We start from the raw sequence: 25,098 nt of genomic DNA on the forward strand, positions 1-25,098 counted from the left end.
CAAAAACTTGGGGATTGAATATGAGTTTCACTGTTGAGCCAAAGTATGTCGGAGGCTTTCTCTTTCAGTGGATGATTTCGAGGCTTTTAGAGGGATGGGGTGACTCCATAAGCTCTGCGAGGAGGGTATTATTTTTCCTGTTTAATAGATGAGACAACTGAGACTGGGTAAGGCAGTGCTTCTCAAACTTAAAGGTGCACATGAATGAACTGGGGATCATGTCGCAATGCAGGTCCTAGTTCAGAAGACCTGAGCTGGGAACGTAAGCGCTGCATTTCGTTTTTCGCTTGTTTGTTTTAGGCTGCACCGTGTGGGACCTTAGTTCCCTGACTGGGGATGGAACCTGTGCATCCTTCTTTGGGAGTGAGGAGTCCCCATCGCTGGCTGCCAGGAAGTCCCGGGTGCTGTGTTTCTAACAAGCTCTTGCGCGATGTCAGTGCCGCAGGTCTGTGGCCCACAATTTGAACAGAGACGGTTTAAAGCACCCATGCAGGGTCTCTGCCTAAGACGTGGCCGAATGGAATCTTGAATCTGGAGACCACGGGGGTCCATCATTTCTGTTCTGTTCACCCTTCACCATCTACATGCATCCCTCAATCCTTTGGTTTCACAAGACCGGTCACACACACCCTCCTCGGCTCCCTGTCGCCACTTAGCCTCCAGATCCTCCTTTTCTCTGGGCACCCCTCCTCCAGCATCTTCAGCCACTCCATTCTGCACAGGCTCCTCTACATATACATTCCAGGACTTTCTGGCCCTTCAACTGGCCGGTCTCATGCTTCTCCTCTCTTTCAGGGCCCAGCGGTTAAGAAGTTATCCTCCTCATCGGCCCTAGGCAGGCTGGCTTCTTCCCTCAAGGCTACCCCAGGACCTGCACAAGTGACTTCTGCTGGTCGAGGACCATGCGCGAGCCCTCCACTTCCATCTCTCTGCAGCCCCTTCTACTGTCAAGTCTTCCTTCTGCAGTGGACTTCACTTGGTTCTCCATGGTTCTCCTCTTACCTTTCTGTCTGCTTTGCCAGTTCTCCTCCTCCTCTGAATCTTTAATTATGCCCTACTCTTGCCTGGGAAATCCCATGGAGGGAGGAGCCTGGTAGGCGCAGTCCACGGGGTCGCAAAGAGTCGGACACGACTAAGCAACTTCACTTTGACTTTTTACTTTCATGTATTGGAGGAGGAAATGGCAACCCACTCCAGTGTTCTTGCCTGGGGAACCCCAGGGACGGGGAGCCTGGTGGGCTGTTGTCTCTGGGGTCGCACAGAGTCGGACACGACTGACGCGACTGAGCAGCAGCAGCAGCATTCCTGAGCTGGCATGAGTGTCACACCCTAGGATCTGTCACTGAGAACTCCAAGTCTGCACTAATTCAAAGACCCTTGCTTATCACTGCAACCTGAAGTACAAGTACTTGTGTGTCTTCTTGTATACCTCCATACCATTCGTGTTTGATTTCATCGCAGGGCCCAGCACAGAGAATGGTACGAAGTGGGCCTCCAGACAGTGCTATGTACATTGGCTAACAGACTGAGAGGGCAAGTCGCCCAGAAGGCATTGCCTGCCCATACCTAATGTAAGCACACTGATCCTGCAAGAGTCTCTAGAAGACCAGAGGCACCATCAGGGGCCACCACTTCAGCCCTGACTCCTTATGGTTTCTGAAAGGGGAAACAAAAGAAAACTTACATTGCAGGAGTGCCAATTTATTTGCAAGGCGCTTTACAAAATTCCTCATTCCCTACAAGCTAGGCACTATTATCCCTATTTTAGAGTTGAGAGGAAAGAGGCTGAAAAAGTTCAGAAAACTTGCTAAAGGGTAACTGGTGAGTGACAGAGACGTAACTTGAACCCAGAACTCTGACGTCTTCTGCGATGGCAACAATACCCCATACTGTCTCATACCTCTGTGTCTTTGCACATACTGCTTTCCCTGCTCGGAATTCTTAGTTTTTCAGCCCTAGATAAACCCATCTCTAAAAGCACTGATATCTATCCCCTGCCCACTAAAAAAATCAGTCACACAACTAAGTGTCCCCATACCACAGTACATATACCTGCAGTTACCTCTCAGCTGAGCTTTCAAGTATTTAATGTTGGGCTAGTCTCTCTAATAGGTTTGTACAGGAGGGTAGGGTTCAAAGTCCTGGCCATCCATCTCTCCATCCACAGTGTCTGGGTCATAACGTGCATGTTCAATGCATGTTTCTCAAATGAATGAATGAACAAAGGAAGCAGGCTGTCTGGTACTTTTGGTGCTGGTGGCTGGGGTTCATTGGTTCCTATATAACATCAGGGTGGTGATCCCAGAATCTCATCTGCTCACTGCATGGACCTATTGACCAGGGACCCAAATACTGAGCAGAGAGATGGGGAGGCTGGCTCCCTCCTCATCTGTGAAGGCTTCAGCAGATGATCACTAACAGATATGGTCTCTCTCACAAGGCTGGGCTTGCCAGAGGTGGAGCAAGACATGGAACGATGGAAAATACACTTTACAAGGAGCGAGACATTCTGAGTTTTAATCCCTCTCTCTTGATGACTGGAGGCGTGATTTCATGTACTTTACATACTTCTCTGGACCTGAATTTTCAAATATGGAAAATGCCTATTAGAAATGTGAGACTAATTCAGTGGTCTTCTAACTCTTCATCACCAAGGATCTATTTATGGAATTTTTCTCCTTTACCCTCACGTTGTGAAAATGTCTGGTTGAGTAATAAGAAAAACCATAAAAATAAAATTGTTATAGACAATCAACCATCTATAACTACCAGCAAAATGCACTGACAACATGATGTAACTGATGATAAACACTAGACTGAGAGAATTCTAGCCCCAAAGAAAGACCTTGGATGTTTCTGTCACCTGTGAAGCTGGTTCTAGATAAAGCCACGATTCCCTGTAGACTTCCTGAAATAGTGGAAATAGCCAATGAATTTCTTTCTAATCTTTCAGCCCTTAGGGCTATACGTTTCCCAAGCAGACATAAATGGGCTTTGAAGTTGCTGAGATCAGTGGTTCTGTTTTATGTGCGTGCAAATCCTACAGGAGGATCAGGTTTTCCTCTTGTTGGAACTGGAGGATTTCTAACTAGAGAATTATACTGACAAAGGAGAAACAGCCCTTCACGGCTCCAAAAACAGAAAGGGCGGGTGGGGGGCGGGATCCAAGATGGAAGAAACAGAACAGACATGAACAGTGACAGTGCATTTTCAAATGGAAAACATCGAGGCAAAATCAAAACGCTGCGGCTACAGACGACTTAGACAGAAGTGAGTATGAGAAACCAACAGACACTTGGTTGGTGCAGGAAATGCATGCTACAGGTTGCCTTACAGGGCACAAAGCAAAGTCACCCCAGGTAGATACTTACAAGTAATAGGAGTAGGAATAAGCATTTCTTCTATATATTGATGGGCAGTCAGATGAAGGAAATGTCCAAAAGTGGGGGAAAAGAAAAGACAAACAAACAAGAATTAGATTTTTAAGAAATCTTGGTTCTTAGAAATGCACATAGTATTCCTCCCTAAGCTCAAGGAGACGCAAGTTTCTCAACTCGTCGGCGTCCTTGAGAATCAGACCCTTGCAGTGGCAGAAGAAATGAAGGAGACCTCTCCTGTGATGGAGAAACTCACTATCCATGCGGAGGAAGCCAGATCGCATTTGGCCATTTTAATGGTTTGAAAATTCTTATGGTTACTAAAACTAGTTTCCTGGTAATTGTGATGTTTTGGTCTTAAGTCAGATTTCTGTGGCCTTCTAGAACTAGTTTATGACAGTGCTCCTAAGACCTAAGGAAAAAAATAATGACTTCTCTGTTAAGGTTAAACCACATCAGAATCTATGCATACGATCACACCAAAAGCAAGGAAAGTGTGTAGGCAGCATCCAAGATGGCTGCCCAGTGATCCAAACTTCCCAACACTCATGTCCAAGTGCAGTGCCTTCCACACGGAATCAGGGTTGGCCTGAGGTGACCAACAGAATGTAGGAGGAGTTACATTCTGGGACTTTCTAGCACAGGACAAATAGAAGCTTTGTGGCTCTGTCTGAGTCTTTGGAACTTTCACTTGGGAGGCCTGAGCCTCCATGTAAAAAGGCTAAGTGTCCCAAGCTTGCTGTGGTCAGAAGAGGCCAGGTGGAGAAACCACACGCAGAAGCCCTAAGACTGTATGAACAGAGAGAGGCTTCCAGCCAACCCCCAGCCAACTGGATTCAACCAACTAAGACCCTGGATATCATAGAACAGGAACAAGTCATCCCCTGCAAACCCTAGCCAAAGTACGGATTTATGAGAAAAATCACTAAATTTCATGGCTTGTTTTTTTAAGCCACTAAATTTTGGGAAGTCCTTTGTTACATTATTGGTAGAAAACTGGAAGAGCACTCAGATTTCATCATGAAAGAGCACTGCGCTAAAAGAGAAGACTTGCAAACATCAGTCTGAACAGACTACAACTTGAATAAACTCTCTGCGCCTTCCTTTTATTACCTGATTCTTAGGTGAGTTGAACTAAATCACGAATTTTCAAACAATGCATTTTCAGGATTCTGCAGACTCACTGTAATGAGGGAGCATGTGAGGTTACTGAACAGGTAGGGCTGCTGGCCCTCTGCCAGCCACCAAAGGCAGAGCTTCTCCATTTTAATCTATTTCATAAATTGGCATGTCACTTAAGATTTCACATGACTAAAAAACAGATTCCACTCTCCAAAAGAATGGTTGAAAAATCACTGCCTGCAGTCTTTCTCTGATGTCTCTTCTAGCTCTTGGCTTCTGAACAATTAAAAAAAAAAAAAAACAGGAAAACTCAAGTAAGCCTGTAATATTCCCTTTGTTATAACTTTTCTTGTTCTGTAGGAAAATAAATAGGAACACTTTTCTTTTACTGACTTAATTATACTGACAATAACTAATACATTTGTGGACTGAGAAAACTTGCTGAATAATTCAGGTCCTCAAAGACTCATCTAAGTAGGCAAGAATAATTTGCTCCCATCTTGAGTTCTGTGGTTAATTTCAACTGCTATCCAGTTTTGTTGACACAGAAAGATGTGGTCTTTACATCCACAGGGTGGGAACATGACCTCAGAGCCCCAAGTTTCCCCCTCTTAAGTAGGAACTGGCCAAAGCCCCCAAGGTAAGCCCACCCCTAGGCTTTCTCTCATTTATCAGGAGAGCCAAATTCTACAGGTCCAGAAGGAAAGTGATATCTGAATGCCAAGACACCTTGGCAGAAGGGAAGCTCTGAGCCTCCTGGGGAGGCTGAAGTGGGTAAACCACAGCCAGCAAATCTGGTCACTCATAAAACTTCAATATCTTTGGCCAAATGAACAGTGGCCCCAGATGGGAGAAAGGGGTGAAGAACTTCCAACGATGGGTGGGATCTAGAACAGCCCACACAAGTCATCCAGTCCCCTCTACCAACCATGTGCTGTGTTGTGCTAAGTCACTTAAGTCGTTTCTGATTCTTTGCAACCCCATGGACAGTAGCCTGCATGGATCCTCTGTCCATGGGATCCTCTAGGCAAGAGTACTAGAGTGGGTTGCCATTTCCTCCTCCAGGGGATCTTCCCAACCTAGGGATTGAACCCAAGTCTCTTGTGTCTCCTGAACTGGCAGGAGGGTTCTTTACCAATGGTGCCACCTGGGAAGCCCACATAATACAGGCTGGCATTCTTCTTCACTGGGGGCTCTGTGGACCAGAGCCTGGGAAAATGATTCCTCAGGGGCAGAGAGTTCAGGCTCCTTTTGATAAAGACTCACAGACGTCTCTGTTCCCTATATTGTCAAGAACACTGGACTGAGAATGGAGAGGCCAGTGTTCCGATCTCAGTTCTGTTCATTTGCATGCTATGAGGTTACCCCTCACTAGAGCTAATATTTTGGGTATTTGGGGACCAGCTGCACGGCCTCCATCCTGAGCCAGGATTTTGTCACTGCCAGGAGCTCCAAGCTGCACTCTTGGGTCTCAACACTCACGACCTCTGGTGGTCTGCTCTCAACCTTTAGGATTCCCCTCTGCCTGGCCACTTCCTCATAACAACATGCTTCCTCCCCTTTTGATTCACCTCTTCCAAGTGGCTGAGTTATCCTGGATGTCACCAAAAGCCACTGCGATCCCTGACCAAGCTTCAAGGCAACCCCAGAATGATAGAAGCTGGCAAGCGTCTATTAATTGAATTTGTTTTCCAAATTCAATTGCAGGCTCTTCCAGGGCAAGGATTATAGTTCTTTACTCTGTGATCAAAACAGAGTATACATGTGTCCTTTCTCTCAGGCTTGAAAAAGATTAACTGAAGGTCTAAATTTACAAGGATACAGTGATATTGCAAGTAACAGATTGCCTGAGACCAAAGATTCTGAGCAGGAAGACAGCTATGCTTAGAAAAAAACCCCAAACTTTATAAATCACATACTGCAGAATCTTTTCAGCTGGCTGACAAGAATGACTTGAGGCATAGCTTCCCTTGTTTCATACTATTTAAACAAGACTAAGTTGTCTACTTAACCATCCATTTAACCATCTACCTGTCCATCCATTTCTTAAACCCACCCATTCACTCTTCCATCCATCCATCCATCTGCCTCCATCCACCCATCCTTCCACCCATCTACCCACCGCCTTAAAAATCTGTACATCTACTTATCCATTTAGATCATAACTCCACACGCTCATATGTTCACCCATGTACTCACCTACTCATTCATCCAACAATCCATCCATCATCCACGCATCCATCTTTCCACCAGTAATTCAGCTAAAACTTTTTAAGGGCCTATTAAACGACTGTCTCCGCCAGCTGCCAGATAGAAAGACAAATGCCATCTTAATCCAGCCAGTATGTCTGATGGGAGAGTCAGGCAAGAAATACAATTTAGATGATAATTAATAGCTGCCACTTAAATAGTAGGAGCTCACTTATGTGGCAGGTTCTGTTCTCAGTACCTTCAGTTCAGTTCAGTTGCTCAGTCGTGTCCGACTCTTTGCAACCCCATGAATGGCAGCATGCCAGGCTTCCCTGTCCATCACCATCTCCCGGAGTTCACTCAAACTCACGGCCATCAAGTCCGTGATGCCATCCAGCCATCTCATCCTGGGTCGTCCCCTTCTCCTCCTGCCCCCAAACCCGCCCAGCATCAGAGTCTTTTCCAATGAGTCAACTCTTCGCATGAGGTGTCCAAAGTACTGGAGCTTCAGCTTTAGCATCATTCCTTCCAAAGAAATCCCAGGGTTGATTTCCTTCAGAATGGACTGGTTGGATCTCCTTGCGTCTTTTCCAATGAGTCAACTCTTCACATGAGGTGTCCAAAGTACTGGAGCTTCAGCTTTAGCATAATTCCTTCCAAAGAAATCCCAGGGTTGATTTCCTTCAGAATGGACTGGTTGGATCTCCTTGCGTCTTTTCCAATGAGTCAACTCTTCACATGAGGTGTCCAAAGTACTGGAGCTTCAGCTTTAGCATCATTCCTTCCAAAGAAATCCCAGGGTTGATTTCCTTCAGAATGGACTGGTTGGATCTCCTTGCAGTCCAAGGGACTCTCAAGAGTCTTCTCCAACACCACAGTTCAAACGCATCAATTCTTCAGCGCTCAGCCTTCTTCACAGTCCAACTTTCACATCCATACATGACCACTGGAAAAACCATAGCCTTGACTAGACGGACCTTTGTTGGCAAAGTAATGTCTCTGCTTTTGAATATGCTATCTAGGTTGGTCATAACTTTTCTTCTAAGGAGTAAGCATCTTTTAATTTCATGGCTTCAGTCACCATCTGCAGTGATTTTGGAGCCCCAAAAAATAAAGTCTGACACTGTTTCCACTGTTTCCCCATCTATTTCCCATGAAGTGATGGGACCAGATGCCATGATCTTCGTTTTCTGAATGTTGAGCTTTAAGCCAACTTTTTCACTCTCCTCTTTCACTTTCATCAAGAGGCTTTTTAGTTCCTCTTCACTTTCTGCCATAAGGGTGGTGTCATCTGCATATCTCAGGTTATTGATATTTCTCCCGGCAATCTTGATTCCAGCTTGTGCTTCTTCCAGTCCAGTGTTTCTCATGATGTACTCTGCATATAAGTTAAATAAGCAGGGTGACAACATACAGCCTTGACGTACTCTTTTTCCTATTTGGAACCAGTCTGTTGTTCCATGTCCAGTTCTAACTGTTGCTTCCTGACCTGCATACAGATTTCTCAAGAGGCAGGTTAGGTGGTCTGGTATTCCCATCTCTTTCAGAATTTTCCATAGTTTATTGTAATCTACACAGTCAAAGGCTTTGGCATAGTCAATAAAGCAGAAATGGATGTTTTTCTCAGTATCTTATGTGAACTACTTTATTTAATCCTCATTAGAAGTATTATTATCTCTATTGTACAGGTGAGGAAAGTGAAGCTCAGAGAGGTTAAGTTTACATATGGAAATGGCAATCCATTCCAGTATTCTTGCCTGGAAAATTCCATGGACAGCAGAGCCTGGCAGGCCACAGTCCATGGGTCACAAGAGTCACATATGACTTAGCGAATAAACCACCACTACCACCAACACCAAGCAACATGACGAGGATCAGAATCTAAGAAATCTAACTTTAAGAGCCTTTTTAACAAGCACTATGCTATTATCGTCTGGAGTGATACATGGTATGAGGCAGTAACACAAGGAGCTGTGGGACCATATTTGGGGGTAACGGGTAGAGAGGGGAGAGGTAATTTGGCCTAAAGTCTGTGATTCTTCAGTTGTAAAGTCAAGGAATACCCAGATGGAGTAGGAGGGAGGGTACTTTCAGGCTGCTGAATACGTGTCTACAGAATGGGTGGGTGGTTGGTTATCAAGGTGGAAACGTCAAGATGTCAGCAGGTATATTCAAAATGAATAAACAAAAACGACCTACTGTACAGCACATGGAAGTCTACTCAATGTTATGTGCCAGCCTGGATGGGAGCGGGGGGTGGGGCGGGTTTGGGGGAGAAAGGCTGTTTATGTATGACTGAGTTCCTTTGTTGTTAGCCTGAAACTATCACAACTTTGTAAATCGGCTATACTCAAATACAAAATAAAAAGCTTAAAATTTGGGGGAAAAAAAAAGATGTTGGCAGGGCCTAGTTCCCAAAGAACTTAAGTTGCTTGCCCTCAACACCACAGGTCACAGGGAGAACCCAAAGGACCAAGTGGCCAAATATTTTTCTAGATGGACGATTCTGGCAGGAGTCTGAGAAAACAGTTGGAGGAGAGAGGGACTGGGGTCATGAAAGCTGCTCTAAGAGTCAAAGTAAGAGATGTTGGGGGCAGATCTTGAAATCGCCCTGAGGAAGGAGAAGAGGTGAATGTAAAAGGTGGCTAAAACACAAAAGTAATAGGTGATTAAATGTGAGCATTTTAAGACTTCCAAGGTTGGTGCCTCAGATGATAAAGAATCCGCCTGTAAGGCAGAAGACCCGGGTTCGATCCCTGGGTTGGAAAGATCCCCTGAAGAAGGCAACCCACTCCAGTATTCTTCCCTGGAGAATCCGATGGACACAGGAGCCTGGAGGGCTACAGTCCATGGGGTCTGCAAAGAGTTGGACACGACTGAGCAACTGATGCTTTGCTTTCCAAGGTTCTAGCTTGAATTGGAGAAGACAATGGCACCCCACTCCAGTACTCTTGCCTGGAAAATCCCATGGACGGAGGAGCCTGGTAGGCTGCAGTCCATGGGGTCGCTAAGAGTCGGACACGACTGAGTTACTTCACTTTGACTTTTCACTTTCATGCAATGGAGAAGGAAATGGCAACCCACTCCAGTGTTCTTGCCTAGAGAATCCCAGGGATGGGGGAGCCTGGTGGGCTGCCGTCTATGGGGTCGCACAGAGTCGGACACGACTGAAGCAACTTAGCAGCAGCTTGAATGGCTACCCAAGTGAGTGCAAACAGAAGAAGGACTAACCTCCCAGGGTGTGGTGCACTTTAGAATAGGGTGGACAAAACAAGATAAAAAGTTTATTTGGGGCTGCTTTCCCATCTTGACAAACCATTCAAACCGATGTCATGCAGTTCAGCTTTATCAGCAAATCCTGTTTTACATGTTACCCAGGTTAGGTGGTGCTAAGAGGGTAGACTCTGTTACCAGATTGGCCAAGTTTCAGACCCAGCTCTGCTGCTTATTAGTTATGTGATTTGGGGCAATTTCCTTAGACTCTACACGCTTCACTTTTGTCACCTGTAACAAAGTCCAACCTAACAGTGACCCTGCCTCTTTGGCTGACCCGGTAGTTATCTTTCCCTTTTGCCTGTCTTTTTTTTGTTGTTGTTGTTGTTCCTGGATGCATAGGTGTTCCCTGAATCTCAGATCATGGTACATCTTTCACATGCTGTCCTTCCAGCCTTAACACCTCCCACCACAGGGCTGGGTTTACCCTTGATGCTCAATGTTGATATTTGGGTCTGTAATCAGAGTGAAGCTTTCTTGCCCGAGAGATGGAATGCAATCGTGGACTCCATCTGTTCTCATTTGACTGGGATTCAACATGTTTTTAGGGAATCCCCAGTATCTGCAAGGCACATTTGTGACAAGGATGAATAAGAACAGGCAGCCGATGGTCCATTGAAGAAGAAAAGCTGTGAATACAAATGACAAGTGTAAGGCAGAACATGACAGGGATCCTCATAGAGAGAACCCCAGATGGTGAAGAGACTGTGTCTAGACTGAAGGTCAAAAGGGTTTACTGGAGAAGGTGTCTTTCACATTAGACCTTAAACATGGGCAGGGTCTGGCCAGATGGAACTGAGGAACACACAGGCATCGAAAGAGGAGGAAACTTCGCCAGCTAAGGCACCGGAGTGGGGGGAGACTCTAGGAAATCTGCCAGAATCACTGTGAGCAAGGGGGCAGCAGAGCTTCACAGCTCTCTGGATGACCTAATAAGCATGTGCATCATTCCTCATTTGCTCCCCATGAACCACTGACACTGGGGAGGAGAAGCCAATGAAGGATTTTAGAATGCAGGTTTGGGAGCACAAGTTTCATTTCTGAAACATCACCTAGGCTACCGAGTGGAGGATGGGTTGGAGGGGTGGGGCCAGAGTCAGAGAGAGAGGAGGAGGGTGGGGAGGAAACTCCTACAGCAAAGCCATACAGGCTTCCACCAGGGAGGAGGCAGTGGGGAGGGGGAGAGGAGATGATGTGACCAAGAGAAAGTAAAGATGCAAGGTCAGCAGTACTGGGGTGATGGGATCCCCTTGGTCTGGCTGATGGACAGGGTGCACCTGTCACTAAGATGTGGACACACGATTGGGAACAGGTTGGTGGGGAGCTGATGATGTTAGCTTTGGCCATAAACACTTTGAGGGTAGATATCTAGGAGCAGATGATACAGGGCAGTGGAGCTCTGGTGACAGAAGACCAAAGCAGAAGGTCTGCTGTGGGCCAGTTCCGTCCACAAAACTACAACCAGCGTGTTGTGTGATAAATGCCCAACTGGAGGTCTATGCATCTGACACAATGGCTGCATGGAGCTGGGGGACCACTGGATCTTCTCGGGATGGGTGCTTGTAGGAATACTGCTTACAGAAGGTAATCCTTGAAGGAATTATACTCAGAAGAACTTGGGGCTGAGAGAGAGCAACAGGAGCCTTGCAGGTGAAGAGAAATGTCTGGACATTTGATTCAGGGAAACAGCGTGCACCAAGGCAGAGAACAGGAGGAAATGATATGAGTCTGGGTCACCTCTGTCCCATTCCAGGATTCACTTTTCTACCAGTCTCCATGCACTGCCAGGACAGAAATTAACAACAAGGGGCCTGGAGTCACAGAGCCTGGGTTTGTATTTCAGCTTTGCCCATACCCTGATTTTAATTCAACAAATAATCATAGAAGATAGGAATCTCAGTTTCCTCTTTTCAAAAAACAGAGTCCTATCTTCTATGATTAGTTGTTGAATTAAAATCAGGGTATGGCAGCAGGTGCAGCAGTTCAAATGGGAAAGAAATCAGTTAGGTCAGAGTGTGTGTGTTGATGGCAGCACTGCCTTCTGCATACTGGTGACGGGGTTGGAGCTGACTTGGTGCACTTGATGGTCACGTGTGAGATGAATATCCCTGTTGATATCATGCACTATAGTGCTGTTAGAAGGTACAGGGAGTAAAGCCTGTCCCAACCATTAGCTCATTTGATCCTTAGAGCAGCTACATGAAATTGGCTGCATCTCACAGATGGGAAAGCAAAGGCTGAGCTTTGAAACACTGCTTCTCCAAGGTTAGCAGCAGATGCATGGGGCTGTAGAGATTCAGACCCAGTTTTTCTGTATCCCAGGACACAGCTAACAAGATGTCTATACCCCTTAGACTGGGAGCTACTGGGAGGCGAAAGTGTTAGGCGCTCAGTCATGGCTGACTCTTTTCGACTCCATGGACTGTAGTCTGCCAGGCTCTTCTGTCCATGGAATTGTCCAGGAAAGAATACTGGAGGGCAGACACAGAGAATCAAGGTACAGCAAGAGATGCACGTTTATCTCAAAGCAGACTCTCATACCTCAAACTCAAGGCACTCCAAATGCACTCGTGGGAAAGGTACTATCTGGACAGGCAAAGTACGACTGGCAGTAAGTTTAGGCTGGACCAGGAAGAGCTGAGCAGGGAGAGGAGACCAGGAGATGGGGGAGGATGGAACTGTGTGTGGTGAAGGATTTTGAAACTATCTGCCTAAAATTTGCCTAGTTTCCATTTGAAAAGTAAGAAGGGATGGAGAGGTTCATGTAGAATACACACAAGTCTTGAGGTACAGATCTACCAAGTTATCCTGCTTAACCTGGCTCCGTGTTTCCCCAATCAGAAGGGTATCACTATGCCTTAAGCCTTGGAGGACCACACTCAAACTTCAGGAAGTGTGTCCCAAGGAATAAACGGTGATAGGAAGCGTGTAGGCATATGCAACATGTCCATATCCTACAAGCAAACATTTCAACATCAAACTTTCCATATGTGAGTGGCTAATAAACACCTTCAACCAGCAAGATACACTTATTAATGTGGTGGTCCCTAACCTTTTTAGCATCAGGGTCTGGTGTTGTGGAAGAAATTTTTCCACGCTCCAGGAAGGTATGGGGATGGTCTGGGGATGACTTCAGTGAATTACATATATTGTACACTTTATTTCTAAACTGATGCTGCTGCTGATCTGACAGGTCCATAGTCCAGAGGTTGGGGAGCCCTGGGTTAAGGCACTAAGGCTGGAGCTTTCCACCTCAATTTACACTGAAGGCGCCCAGGGCTCTGTAACATTAAGCCAAGGGACCAGAGAGGTGGCCTAGCAACTCCTTGGGCGCCCCTTCCTTTGAGAGAGGATGTCCAGGAAGGAAGGAATTCGAAGGAAGGAGGTTAGGGAAGAAGATGACCAGGACTGCAGAGATGACAGTTTTTCTTCATTTCAGGACTCAACAGGGCACGCATGAAGAGGAAGTGTGTTTTACTACATGACGGCATGCATGAATCCATTCTAGACTGTTTCTGAGGTCTAGACGTGACAGACAAGCCAGGAGAAAAAGATGGAGACATTACACAGTGACAGCCTAAGAATGGCTGTTTCGCAATGAGCTTGGCTAGAACCACACGGGTTGTTAACTGTCAGAAGGGGCTCCAAGTTCCATCTTATAATGCTCATGCAACCCTCCAAACATATGCAGCCCTGATTCTGTATCATCCAAAGGTACTATTAAAAGAAGTCCAAAGTTGAATTTGCCTCTTTTTCAAACTCGAAGGGAATTCTGTTTAAATGGATCATCAACATCTCACATCCCCTTCTGCAACCTTGCTTCTTTCCATATGCCCTCCAGCCATGACAAAAAAAACAAACAACAACAACACACTCCTCAGGGTATGCTGATCTCTCTCTTCCCTTCTCTTTGCCCAGTCTTCTAAATGTAAATTGACTTCACTAAGCCCTTTCCTTGGTCATCTGCGTCTTTAGCCCTTTCTAGTTCAGCACAGCACACACACAACACCTAATATGAGAGAAAGACTCTCTGTGGACAGTGACAGGTAAGCCCCAGGGCCTGCAGGGGAAAACGAGGAGCATCTTAAGTGGACTGGAAACACTTGGCTGCAGCTCTGGGGAAGACCTTGAGTCAGCTGAATCCACTGGGATTGGAGGAAACGGAGCCACCAGGCCCATGTCCATGGAGGTTACAGTGAAGACCCAGCTCAAGCCAGTGCAGGAAGTGTGGCAGGCATTCAACTTCTGAGAGCTCCTGGAAGCAGAAACTAACTCAAGGTCACGAAGGGACACTGGAGAGATGCTGACCCTAGGACTCTGCTCTGTGATGGTTTACCTATTCTTTTGGGGTTTCTTTTCCTTTAATTATCCATTCCCTTTAGGTGGCTGTGGACAGCATTCCCAGGTGGTACAGTGGTAAAGAATCTGCCTGCCAATGCAGGAGACACAGGAGACATGGGTTCGATCCCTAGGTTGGGAAGCTCCCCTGGAGGAGGAAATGACAAGCCACTCTGGTACTCTTTCCTAGAGAATCCCATGGACAGAGGAGCCTGGTGGGCTGCCAAGAGTCGGACATGACTGGGCATCTGAGCACAAAACACACATGGACAGCATTCTGGTGAGCCCTAAGTAAGTTAGGGACAGACTCAATTGACCGAAGAGGTTGTCCCCATATTCACATATGGGGTTGGGGTCAGAAGAGGGAAAGGAGCCCCTCAAGCTCTTCACTGTCCTTTGGGGCAAGGGGTTAGTAGAAAGAGTTAAACATAGCAGGCTTATGTCTCTCTTTTTCTCCCTCTTTCCCCTCTTCACCCCTCCCTTTTCCATTCCCTATACCCATTTGTAAAATATGACCATCAACCAGGCCAGAAAATGTCTTATTTTTTCCAAAAGATGCTGTATATGCAAACGCTGATCGGCAGCCCCACCCACCCCCTGGCTCACTGCCACAACATCTGAGATTTGCCTCTTGGGAAGAAATGGTGATCAGGTAATGCCTGTTGATTGGGACTGATTGATGGTTTTGATAGAACTGACAGCTGATGAAGATACTCAGAAAAGGATAAAACCACACAAAGGGCTCACTTTATTCCTGCTCTCATCCTGAAACCAGAAAGCCCCTCCCTCCCTCCCGGAAAGTCACACATTTCAGAAATAGCTGTTGAGAGGGAAGTGAAATTACTTCACAAGCTCACAGACGATGGTGACGTGGGTTAAGCCAGGCTTTAGAAAGAGCAAAATTGGAAGAGCATATCTGACTTACAAATCAGTGGCAAAGAATAAGAACCTCCGGGGTCTATCAAGGAGGAATGCAATTCTATTAAATGAGTTACTTTTTTCAAAGAGACTCTCTCACACTCACCTCTGTCTTTAAAGCATCTGAGACTCTAAGAATGCATTGAAGATCTTATACATGCAACGTGCTCTCTACCTCCCAGAGAAATCAGACCTCACATTTGACCTCATCCAATAGCAGCTGGCTTGCCACTGAGACATAACACATAGCCTGGCTTCACAGATGATGACGACTCTGGGGGCTCCTGACCCCCAGTATTAGCATGGACCTTCCTTCTCCCTTGCCTCTCCAACCAGAAAATCAGTAGCTGGATGAGAATCTTAATTCTTCTGTCATTCTGCTGGGAGCCTGAGGAAAGGAATGATCCTATAGAACAGACATGTCAAGAAAGAACAGATCCTGGGACTTCCCTGGTGGTCCAGTGGCTAAGACTCTGTGCTCCCATTGCTGGGGGCTTGGGTTCGATTCCTGGTCAAGGAACTTGATCCCACAATCTGTAACTAAAATATCCTTCTAAGACTGGGTAGTAGTCGTAGTGTTAGTCACTCAGTCGTGTCTGAACTCTGTGCGACCCCATGGACTGCAGCCTGCCAGGCTCCTCTGTCCATGGGATTCTCCAGGCAAGAATATTGGAGTGGGGTGCCATTCCCTTCTCCAGGGGATCTTTTCCAACCCAGGGATTAAACCAGTCTCCTGCATTGCTGGCAGATTCTTTACTCTGAGCTACAGAGCAGCCAGCTAAATAAATAAATATTTAGAAGAAAAGAAAGAATAGGTCCTACCAATAAGATGTCCTGATCAAAGCAAGTCCTGGCTGACTCAGAATGGAACCATGTGACACACAGACACATTTTGGGGCAAGAATGGCTAAAAGAAGGCTGGTTACTAGCAGACTGGAAATCAATGCCTGGAAATAAGGACACAGTCTTTATCTTTTCGCTTTGTGCATTTCTGTTTATGGGACTCCTTAGAGTAGAAGCTGGAATTTGTCTTTGGGGCATTCTGTCCCTTTGTTCTGGGTGGAACAAGTTTCATGAGCTGGTTTTCTCCCAGGGATGGCAGCACATCCCCAGTCCTCATTACTGGGCTTGTCTTGAACTCTGAGTAATCAAACCCAGAGCTTCAGGCTGAGGAGTGAAATAGTTTGTTGAAGGATATAAATATAACTTTTTAAACTGGGGGCAGGGCAGGTTGCCGCACATGTCATTATAATGTAGATAAGTGTTTTGTTTGCTTTGGCAGATTGGGGAGTGGGAGGGTGGAGACCAAGATTGGAATCCTGGCATTGAAACTGAGATGGGCAGCAGGCATGGGGACACAGTGGCTAATGTGTGAAGGTGGGAGGACCCCCTATTTAGAAGAACCAGCCCTGCACCCCAGGGACAGTGAGAGCTGATACTCACCCACCTTCCCTGATACATACTTCCCTTTCCTCTCTGCAACTCCCTGGCTGGTCCTCAAGCCCTGTGAATGCCTGATAAACACAAGATGTCAGCATAATGAATTTGGGGGATCAGGAAGGAAGCTGGATCCTGGCTTTCGTGAGCAACGTGTGCAATACGAGATAACTGTGCCTTGACCAGAGGCGCCAGGAGGATATCCTGCCGAGAGGTGATGAGCACCAGCAATCCAGCAGGGAAGCTTTTTTGGGCCCTGGAGTAGGAAAGAGACTTCCCTGAGGGCTGTCACACCATCGGAGGCTCTAGCCTTTGACGCAGAGGGACACTGTTCCTTGACCAAAGACAAAAAGGGAATGGATGAAGGTGAAAGGAATGGAGCACTGCTTTCCTGCGTCTGTCTTTGCAGGCTCATCTGCATCCCTGCGGCTCCCCCGTAATCCTGAGGATGTGACCAATCGCAACAGAGCAGCTATCTCTGAGGAGCATCGTACACCAAGGAACAGCTGCCCCGCAAGACACTGGCCATCCTGCGGCTGCTCGCCATGCAGGCAGCACGCACCCTTCGGACACCAACACGATGAACCACAACCGGCCCCACGTTTCAGGACCTCAACAGTTGTTCCAGAAGGTCCCTGCTCGGAAGTGGTCAGCAGAGAAAGGACTTGGCCATATGGTGGTGCTGGGGCCGCCTGGGGTTGGCAGAGTCTGCAGGGCAGCAAGCCACACTCACCTCCTCTTGATGGTGAGCATCACGCCCAGGAGGATGATGGTGAACATGAGGAGGCCGGCGATCACGCCGGCCATCTTCACGGTGTTGTCCACCTGCTTCTCTGGCTCCACAGTGTTGGAGTTCTGAGTGGATGCACCTTGGAGGCAAAGGTGAAGAGGAAAGGTATTGAAAAGGCTCACATACCTGACTAGACACAATCACAGTGACAACAGCTTCCACTTACTGAGTGCTAACTATGTGCCAGGCACTGTGCTGAGGTCACTACACACACTGACCCAGTTAAGCACTTTTGAGCATTAATTCCTCATGAGGTTGGGGTTATTATTATAGCCATTTTTTCTTTTGCATATGAAGAAACTGAGGTGCAGAGAAACTGAGTGAGCCACCTGAGGTTACACAGCTACTGTGCTGGAGGCGCCCTTCTCCTCCTCTCATGAGATCGAGCAGATGATTTTATCCCTCATACCATTCTGTCCCTAGGGTCAAACCATGGGGCTCCAGTTTGATCCTTAGGCTCATGGAATTATTCCAAACCCTGCTTAATTCTTTCAGGTAAATGGTGAAAACAACAGCTGTATGTAAGGGTAGCACAACTGAAATTGCTAGATTTTTAAAGAAAAAACCATAAGGCTTTCATTTTGCACCTTATATGAAACAAATGGTGGAGCAGAAATTTAGTGCATTAAAGAGAATTGCTTTGGATTCAGAAAACACTGAAATCTGCTAAGTCCATTTTTGAAATTTAATGTTGATGTTACCAGCTCTGCCAGTACTCACTCACTGACTCAATTCCGTGTCAAGGAAAACTGGGAACTGGGCACTTACTCCATCCTCAGCCCTGTGCTGAGCCATTTCATGGATCCAGCTTGGACAATCCTTGCAAATGTTCCCCAAAGTATCTATGGATTGTCCCATTTTATAGATGAGAAAACAAAGGAACTAGCTAAAAGTTACGTGGCTCAGAGCCAAGATTCCATTGTTTTTTTTGACTCTAAGTCTAGGTTTCAGAAGTCAGAAGCCTTGAATTCAACATTCAAGTCCCCCAGTCTCCCCGTCCTACTCCCCCCAGACAACCGCTTGCTAAGAGCATAGCAACAGTCAGGAGCCAGAGAATGCCTAAGCCTGGCTTCTTCATGCAGTGACCTGGGGACAGAGGCAACTTCTCATTCCAGACACCTATGTGAACCTTCTGGAGTATGGTCCAGGATTAACACTACCGCGAATTCCTCCCAAGGATGCCAACTCTGCGTGAGGGAGCTGAAGTCCAAAGCATCCTTTCCTTGGCCCATCCCTACTTTTCTACCAACATCAGCACCAGCTGATCCTTTATCAGTGACTCTGCCTTCCCTGGTTGCCCCAGGAGAGTTCCCCTCCAAATCCTGCTAACAGTCTGTAACACTGGTGCATCTCAGTGTGCTGATAGTATTAGCTATTTGTTTACCCATCCGTCTCCTTCAGTGGTCTGCAAACTCCTCGGGGGCAAGACGATGCCTTCTTTATCTTTGCTTCCTCATGTCAGTGCAGGGTCTGGCTTGTAATAGGTGTTCCCTTAATGTCTTTGGTGCTTTAACGTTTAGCTGAGGGGATGATAGCTCTACCCACGCCCATTTGTTCTCACGAAACAAAATTGAGTTTCTCCTTTTTTTCAGCCCTGTGTTCACAGAACTCGGCTGAGGTGAAGGGATACTAATGCCCACAAGCTATGATTCTGAGACTCCAAACTCACAGGTGTTTCACAACAGCCCATCAGCACATCCCCTCCTCCTGTAGTCACGTGGTTCCTTTACTACAGCACTTTCCCCAGACTCTCTTGTAACTTGGAAAAGCTGGGTTGACTTTGTCTCCAAGACTAAGAGCAGGGAGAGTCCTAGTCATCTCTCTAAAGACATTGTCTACAAAGGCCTTCCTCCACATCACTGCTGCTTCACAGATGACGGGTGAATGGCATAAAGGCGAGTGGACCACAGATGTTTGCCTCATTTATTCATCAGTCATTCATTAAGTGGCTACTGAGCACCCATGTTCTATGTGCCCAACTAAGACATCAGTGGGGTCAGAGCTCCTCCTGGCAGGACTTACAAGTAAGGGATTTTATTCAGTCCCCCTCACCAGCTAAAGACAAAAACCCAACTCATCACACTGCAGGACGGTCTGAGCAGGCTCTGCCTATCAACCAGAGTTGGCCGACCTTTTAGGAAGGGGTTGGAGAGGGGGGTGTGGTAAGAAGGCGATTCAAGAGGGAGGGGATATATGCATACATAGAGCTGGTTCACTTTGTTGCACAGCAAAAACTAACACAATGTTGTAAAGCAACTGTATGCCAATAAAAAAAGGAAATTAGAAGGGAAATATATGTTTATGGTAATTTAAGCTTGGAAGATACTCTACAAGAGGAGGAAGTTAAAATGCAGGTCTGAAGCTCTTAAAGGAGGTCTAAGCTGGAGGTAAGAATGTGTGAGTCATATGCACATAGATGATATCTGAAGCATGGGGTGGCGGTTGATGAAGTCAGCCGGGGAAAGAATGAAGAGTGGATGGAGTATATGGTCCAGATAGAGACTTGAGGGTCTGTAATATTTAGTGAGTGGGTAGAGGAAGACAAGTCTGCATAGGAGGCAGAGAAGGAGTGGACAGACAAGTGGAAAAAAAAAACCAAAAACAAAACCAGGAGAGTATAGTATCTTAGAGCCAGGGGAAAAGGGGGTTTCAAGGAGGCAGGAGCAATTGACTATGTCAAATGCTGCTCCTAGGATAGATCTAGCTCTCTACCCAAAGGAAAGTGAAGATCTTGGATGAGTATTAGAAAACTTTTCCCAGGTAAACTCCAAGATGTTCCTAAACAGAAGCACCTTCAGTGGTGATCATGAATCAACAATGGAACACAGCTGAGGGTCACAGAAGACCATGCAAGACATTCAGAGAGGCCATCTGAAAGGCCGTAGCCCAGCGGTTTACACAAATTCTGTGAGTTCAGCTCACAGACATCAGAACTGAAATCCCAGACTGCACAGTAAGGTTATCAGGAATAGCCAGGCTTGGCTAGTCCAGCTAGAACTCTAGATACAGGAACTGCCCCAGGACATGGCAAATTCTACTTTCCCTTCAGCATCCTTTTCAGGGCACTGGCTTGAGCCACCAGAGATGTGTCCCTCTGTTCACAAGGAAAGCCTGTTGACAGTGTTTGAAGGCAACACAGGTGTGGAGGAACTGGCTTTGGGACCAAAGCCAGATAGCATTTACCTGTGGCTCCTGCCTCTGCAAGACGGGGACAGAGTCAGAATGGTCTGGTCCTGCCCCCATAGCAGACTCAGGAGTGTGTCCCCAGGGCTCACATTGTAAGTACAGATGAGAACCTGCAATTGGACTTATAGGAAACACACAAGGGTCGACTAAAGATGGGATTTCCTAGCAACGCGACCAGCTCTTTTAGGCAGGTACTGAGCACCTCATCAAATGGAAGCTCAGTTATGACTATTTTTTAAAATTTAGCCTAAACATCAATCCACTGAAAAAAGAAAGTGAAAGTGCTTGTCACTCAGTCTTGTCTGACTCTTTGGAACACCATGGACTATAGTCGGCCAGGGTCCTCCATCCATGGAATTCTCCAGTCAAGAATTCTGAAAGCCTAGTTCTTCTCCAGGGGATCTCCCTGACCCAGGGATCAAACTTGGGTCTCCTGCATTGCAGGCAGATCCTTTACCATCTGAGCCACCAGGGAAGACCATGTTCACCAGTCCATCCCTAGGTGACAAAACAAGTGCTAATTAGCAGTTTTCTATATTAAGTCATTTAATCTTCACAAAAATCTGACGCAGAAGATGCTAGTTTTATTTTCCCCTTTCTTTAGATTAGGAAACTCCACAAACGGGTGAAGTGGCTTTTCCAAAGCCACATACTTGGCTTTCAGTTTCAGAGCTGGCATTCTTCGTGCAAGGCTCCCCCTCTGTCATCCCAGTGAACTGTCCTTGATGCAGTTATTGTTCAGGAAATACCAGCTCTGGGTCCCCGTCTGACTCACTGACCAGAAATCCAAGGGGGAACTGGAAGCCCATCAGTAAGACAGTAAGTGCATTTCTCTTGCCCTAAGCCCGCTCTTTTCATGAGAGTCAAACACAGTGTCAGTCCCTCACCCTTATGAAGCTCTGTCTCCAGCCCTGGGTGACTTCTGTCTACTGAGTGGGGACTGGGGGTCCGAGACTGGAGAGGGGAGGGGTTTGGATGCATTCTTGTCATCCCCGCCCCCTACTGGGAACCAACCTGAGAATAGTTCCAGTAAATCAGAACTGGCAAGTAGGTGCCAGGTGGTAGATGTATCCAACGGGAGTGGCTTCAAGGCTCTATGTGAGTCCCCTGTGCACTCATCAAAAACAATCTTGTGAACTCTGCCGGCACTGAGAGGAGACTGTTGTTTCCAACACGAGGTTGCCCAACCTCACACACCTGCCAGCTGTGCCCTCCCTACTCTGAGCACTTCCGAAGGCCAGACAGTCCTCTAAGAGCAGCTGTCACTGCCCCCTGCCCTTGACTCTTTCCACTTGAGCTACAGTGGCTTAGAATCCAGTCCCCTCCTACCTCCTGCTCAGAGTTCACATCTGCCTTTCAATGTGATACCTATCAACTCCTGCATATGGAAACCTGGTACCCAAGGTGGGGCTCACAGTTTCTTGAAGTCTGCCCCTCTCCCTCGCTTTCTGCTCCATATATAGGCCCAGGTGCCATGTTCTTCTTGCCCCAACCCCCAGCCTCTTCCTAGGGTACCAAACAATCATCCAAGTTTACATTCCCCAGGGACTCCTGAGACCCAACATGGACAATGCTTCTCTGTTCTACTCTGCCCTGGTCAGATCACTCTGGTGAGGCTTATTCATTTGTGCACCCCGACCCTGAAGAGTAGATTGGGGCCAACATAAGAAAAGATTTTCATGCGGCAGGGTAAAGACAGGCCAAGTGGCTTGTCACTCAAAGTGTGGTCCAATGACCAGAAGCATCTGCATCATAAGCTATTACACATGCAGAGTCTGGGTCCCCACACCGGATCTGCTGAGTCTGCTCCATTTGACAAGGTCTCTAGGTGATTCTCATGCACATAAAAATTCAAAGATCACTGACTGAGGAGGAATGGCAGTCAGAATTGGGATTTTTCAGCCTAGAGAAGGAAAGAGTCAGGTGAGATTTAATTCTTGCCTTCAAAAAGTCGAAAGGACGCAGTGAAAGATGGAACAGATTTGATCCCTTTAAAAAGCAGGGCTAATGCACACCAGGAGAAGTGACAAGAGTAGACTGGGGCCAACATAAGGAAAGATTTTAACGTGGCTGCACCCTCCAGCTGAGGCTGAAGCCCAACTCTTTTCAAAGCAGTGCTACAGCGTAGTGAGGGGCATGAAGCAGTCGTGATTCCAAGTCCCATTTCAGAGTCAGCCCTCCTTCCTTTTCCCCGTCCACTCTGTCTTCACCTGTTCTCACTTCCTGGGCTTCTTAAATGCTTAAGTGAAAGTCCTCAGTCGTGTCCGACTCTTTGTGACCCCATGGACTATACAGTCCATGGAATTCTCCAGGTCTGAATACTGGACTGGGTAGCCTTTCTCTTCTCTAGGGGATCTTCCCAACCCAGGGATGGAACCCGGGTCTCCCACATTGCAGGCAGATTCTTTACCAGCTGAGCCATACTCTTAAATGCTTAGCCAGGCCCTTAATAACTCACTTTCATGGGATGCTGGCCTTTCTTCTCTACTTATAGAGCCCGCCTTCCACCTCAACCCAGTGTCCCTTGATTATAGTGACACTCATGCTCTAAGTGAGTGAAAGTCTCCCTGTTATCCTTAGAGTCATGAGACTTCAGCTGGGCTCCATGCACCAAACCCCAAGTTAGCCACAGTGGCAGGAGAATGTGTCACCAACAACGAAAGGCTCTGTCTGGACACTCAGTGTGCTCTCCAGCAAGCACAAGGGACTACGTGACCTCTTATACCCCTTCTGAGGATGAAATGCTATGGTTTGATGAGCTTGGTCAAAAGCAAGGGATTTTGAATTAGAAATATATGAGCTTGTACCTGGATTCCATCACAAACTAGTTATATGACCTTGATCAAAGCTGTTAACCACAGCATGATTTGATACCCTCTTGATGAAACTGTGAAACAGGAGAGTGAAAAAACTGGCTTAAAACTCAACATTGAAAAAATGAAGATGATGGCATCTGGTCCCATCACTTCATGGCAAACAGACAGGGAAACAATAGAAACAGTGATCAACTTACTTTTTGGGGCTCCACAATCACTGCCGATGGTGACTGCAGCCATGAAATTAAAAGATACTTGCTCCTTGAAAGAAAAGCTATGACAAACCAGGATAGCATATTAAAAAGCAGAGACATCACTTTGCCGACAAAGGTCCAGACAGTCAAAGCTATGGTTTTTCCAGTAGTCATGTACGGATGTGAGAGTCGGACCATAAAGAAGGCTGAGAGCCAAAGAATTGATGCTTTTGAACTGCGGTGTTGAAAAAGACTCTTGAGAGTCCCTTGGACTTCAAGGAGATCAAACCAGTCAATCCTAAAGGAAATCAGTCCTGAATATTTATTGGAAGGATTGATGCTGAAGCTCTAATACTTTGGCCACCTGATGCAAAGAGCCGAATCATTAGAAAAAACCCTGATGCTGGGAAAGATTGCAGGCAGGAGAAGAAGGAGACAACAGAGGACAAGATGGTTGGATGGCATCACCGGCTCAATGGACATGAGTTTGAGTAAACTCCGGGAGATGGTGAAGGACAGGGAAGCCTGGCGTGCTGCAGTCCATGGGGTCACAAAGAGTCAGACATGACTGAGCGACTGAACAACAAAGTTCACAGGGATCTCCTAGGGATTAAATGTAATAATGGAGGTAAAAACACTTGATAAACTGAGAATATGCCCACTGATGTGGCATCATGATGGCATGATCTTAGGACTGGTTCCAGGAGGTAGCATGGTTTCTTATGTCTGTAAAATGTGGTTGCACAGTGGCAGCTGGGGTGCTGCCTGCCTCCTTGTAACATGCTGCCCAGGTTCATCCTTAGGATGAAGGCAGGCAGAGTCCCTGGAGGAATGCCCTTATCTTATTTCCTCTAGGCAAGACCAGTATCAGGTTTCCATCCAGATGACTTAATGGCAGCAATAAGTAATTTGACAACAAGGGATTAATAATTCTTTCTCCAAGTATTCTCACTCGCTATAGCCCTAATTCTATAGCTGTACTTCAGAGAATCTCCCCTGTAAAGATATGGAGCAAAAAATAGAAGTTGCAGATAAAGAACATCTAATTGCAACTGATAAAACCAAGCAAACCCCAGTGGATGCATAACCCATGCTGGTGATCATTGCTCAAGGCAAAGAATGGAAGCTGGCACTCGGGGACACAATTCCTAAAAGCTCCAGTCTTTCAAACACATAGTCGCCTCTTCACTATCCAAGGGCATTTATCCCCACATCTTACTGAACTGGCATCTTACTTATGCCCATCTATTTAATGACTTCTTTTGTTGAAGAGTTTTTCTGTCTTTTCTCTGGCGTTACATGCATCTGGCACCCAGTAGAGCAAACCTTTGAAATTCTGACTCTGAGATGCTTCCTCTATGCCAGCGAAGGTTTCAAGCATGGCAGGTATCTCTGATTATGGGGGTTTTTGCCAAGAGGAGGCAGCAGGGGAAAGCTGGGGAGGCTGGGTAGGTTTC

The 25,098-nt window shown here is 46.6% G+C and overlaps 1 protein-coding gene across 6 annotated transcripts in view; it reads right to left on the reverse strand.

Moving 5' to 3' along the window:
- The window catches only part of PTPRT (protein tyrosine phosphatase, receptor type T), a 1,156,023-nt gene that overhangs the window by 162,819 nt on the left and 968,106 nt on the right, over window positions 1-25,098 (reverse strand). For 4 of the 6 annotated variants that reach the window (XM_018057887.1, XM_005688694.3, XM_018057888.1 and 1 more), the window contains 2 exons: window positions 17,389-17,524; window positions 3,372-3,401 (listed from right to left, as the gene is read on the reverse strand). In XM_018057887.1, coding sequence (XP_017913376.1) covers window positions 3,372-3,401; window positions 17,389-17,524 — 166 coding nt within the window. The remainder of the gene's footprint in view (window positions 1-3,371; window positions 3,402-17,388; window positions 17,525-25,098) is intronic. The other 2 variants (XM_018057889.1, XM_018057886.1) reach the window with 1 other exon arrangement.

Source organism: Capra hircus, chromosome 13 (assembly GCF_001704415.2).
Source record: "Capra hircus breed San Clemente chromosome 13, ASM170441v1, whole genome shotgun sequence".
In the NCBI taxonomy this organism is placed as follows: Eukaryota; Metazoa; Chordata; class Mammalia; order Artiodactyla; family Bovidae; genus Capra; species Capra hircus.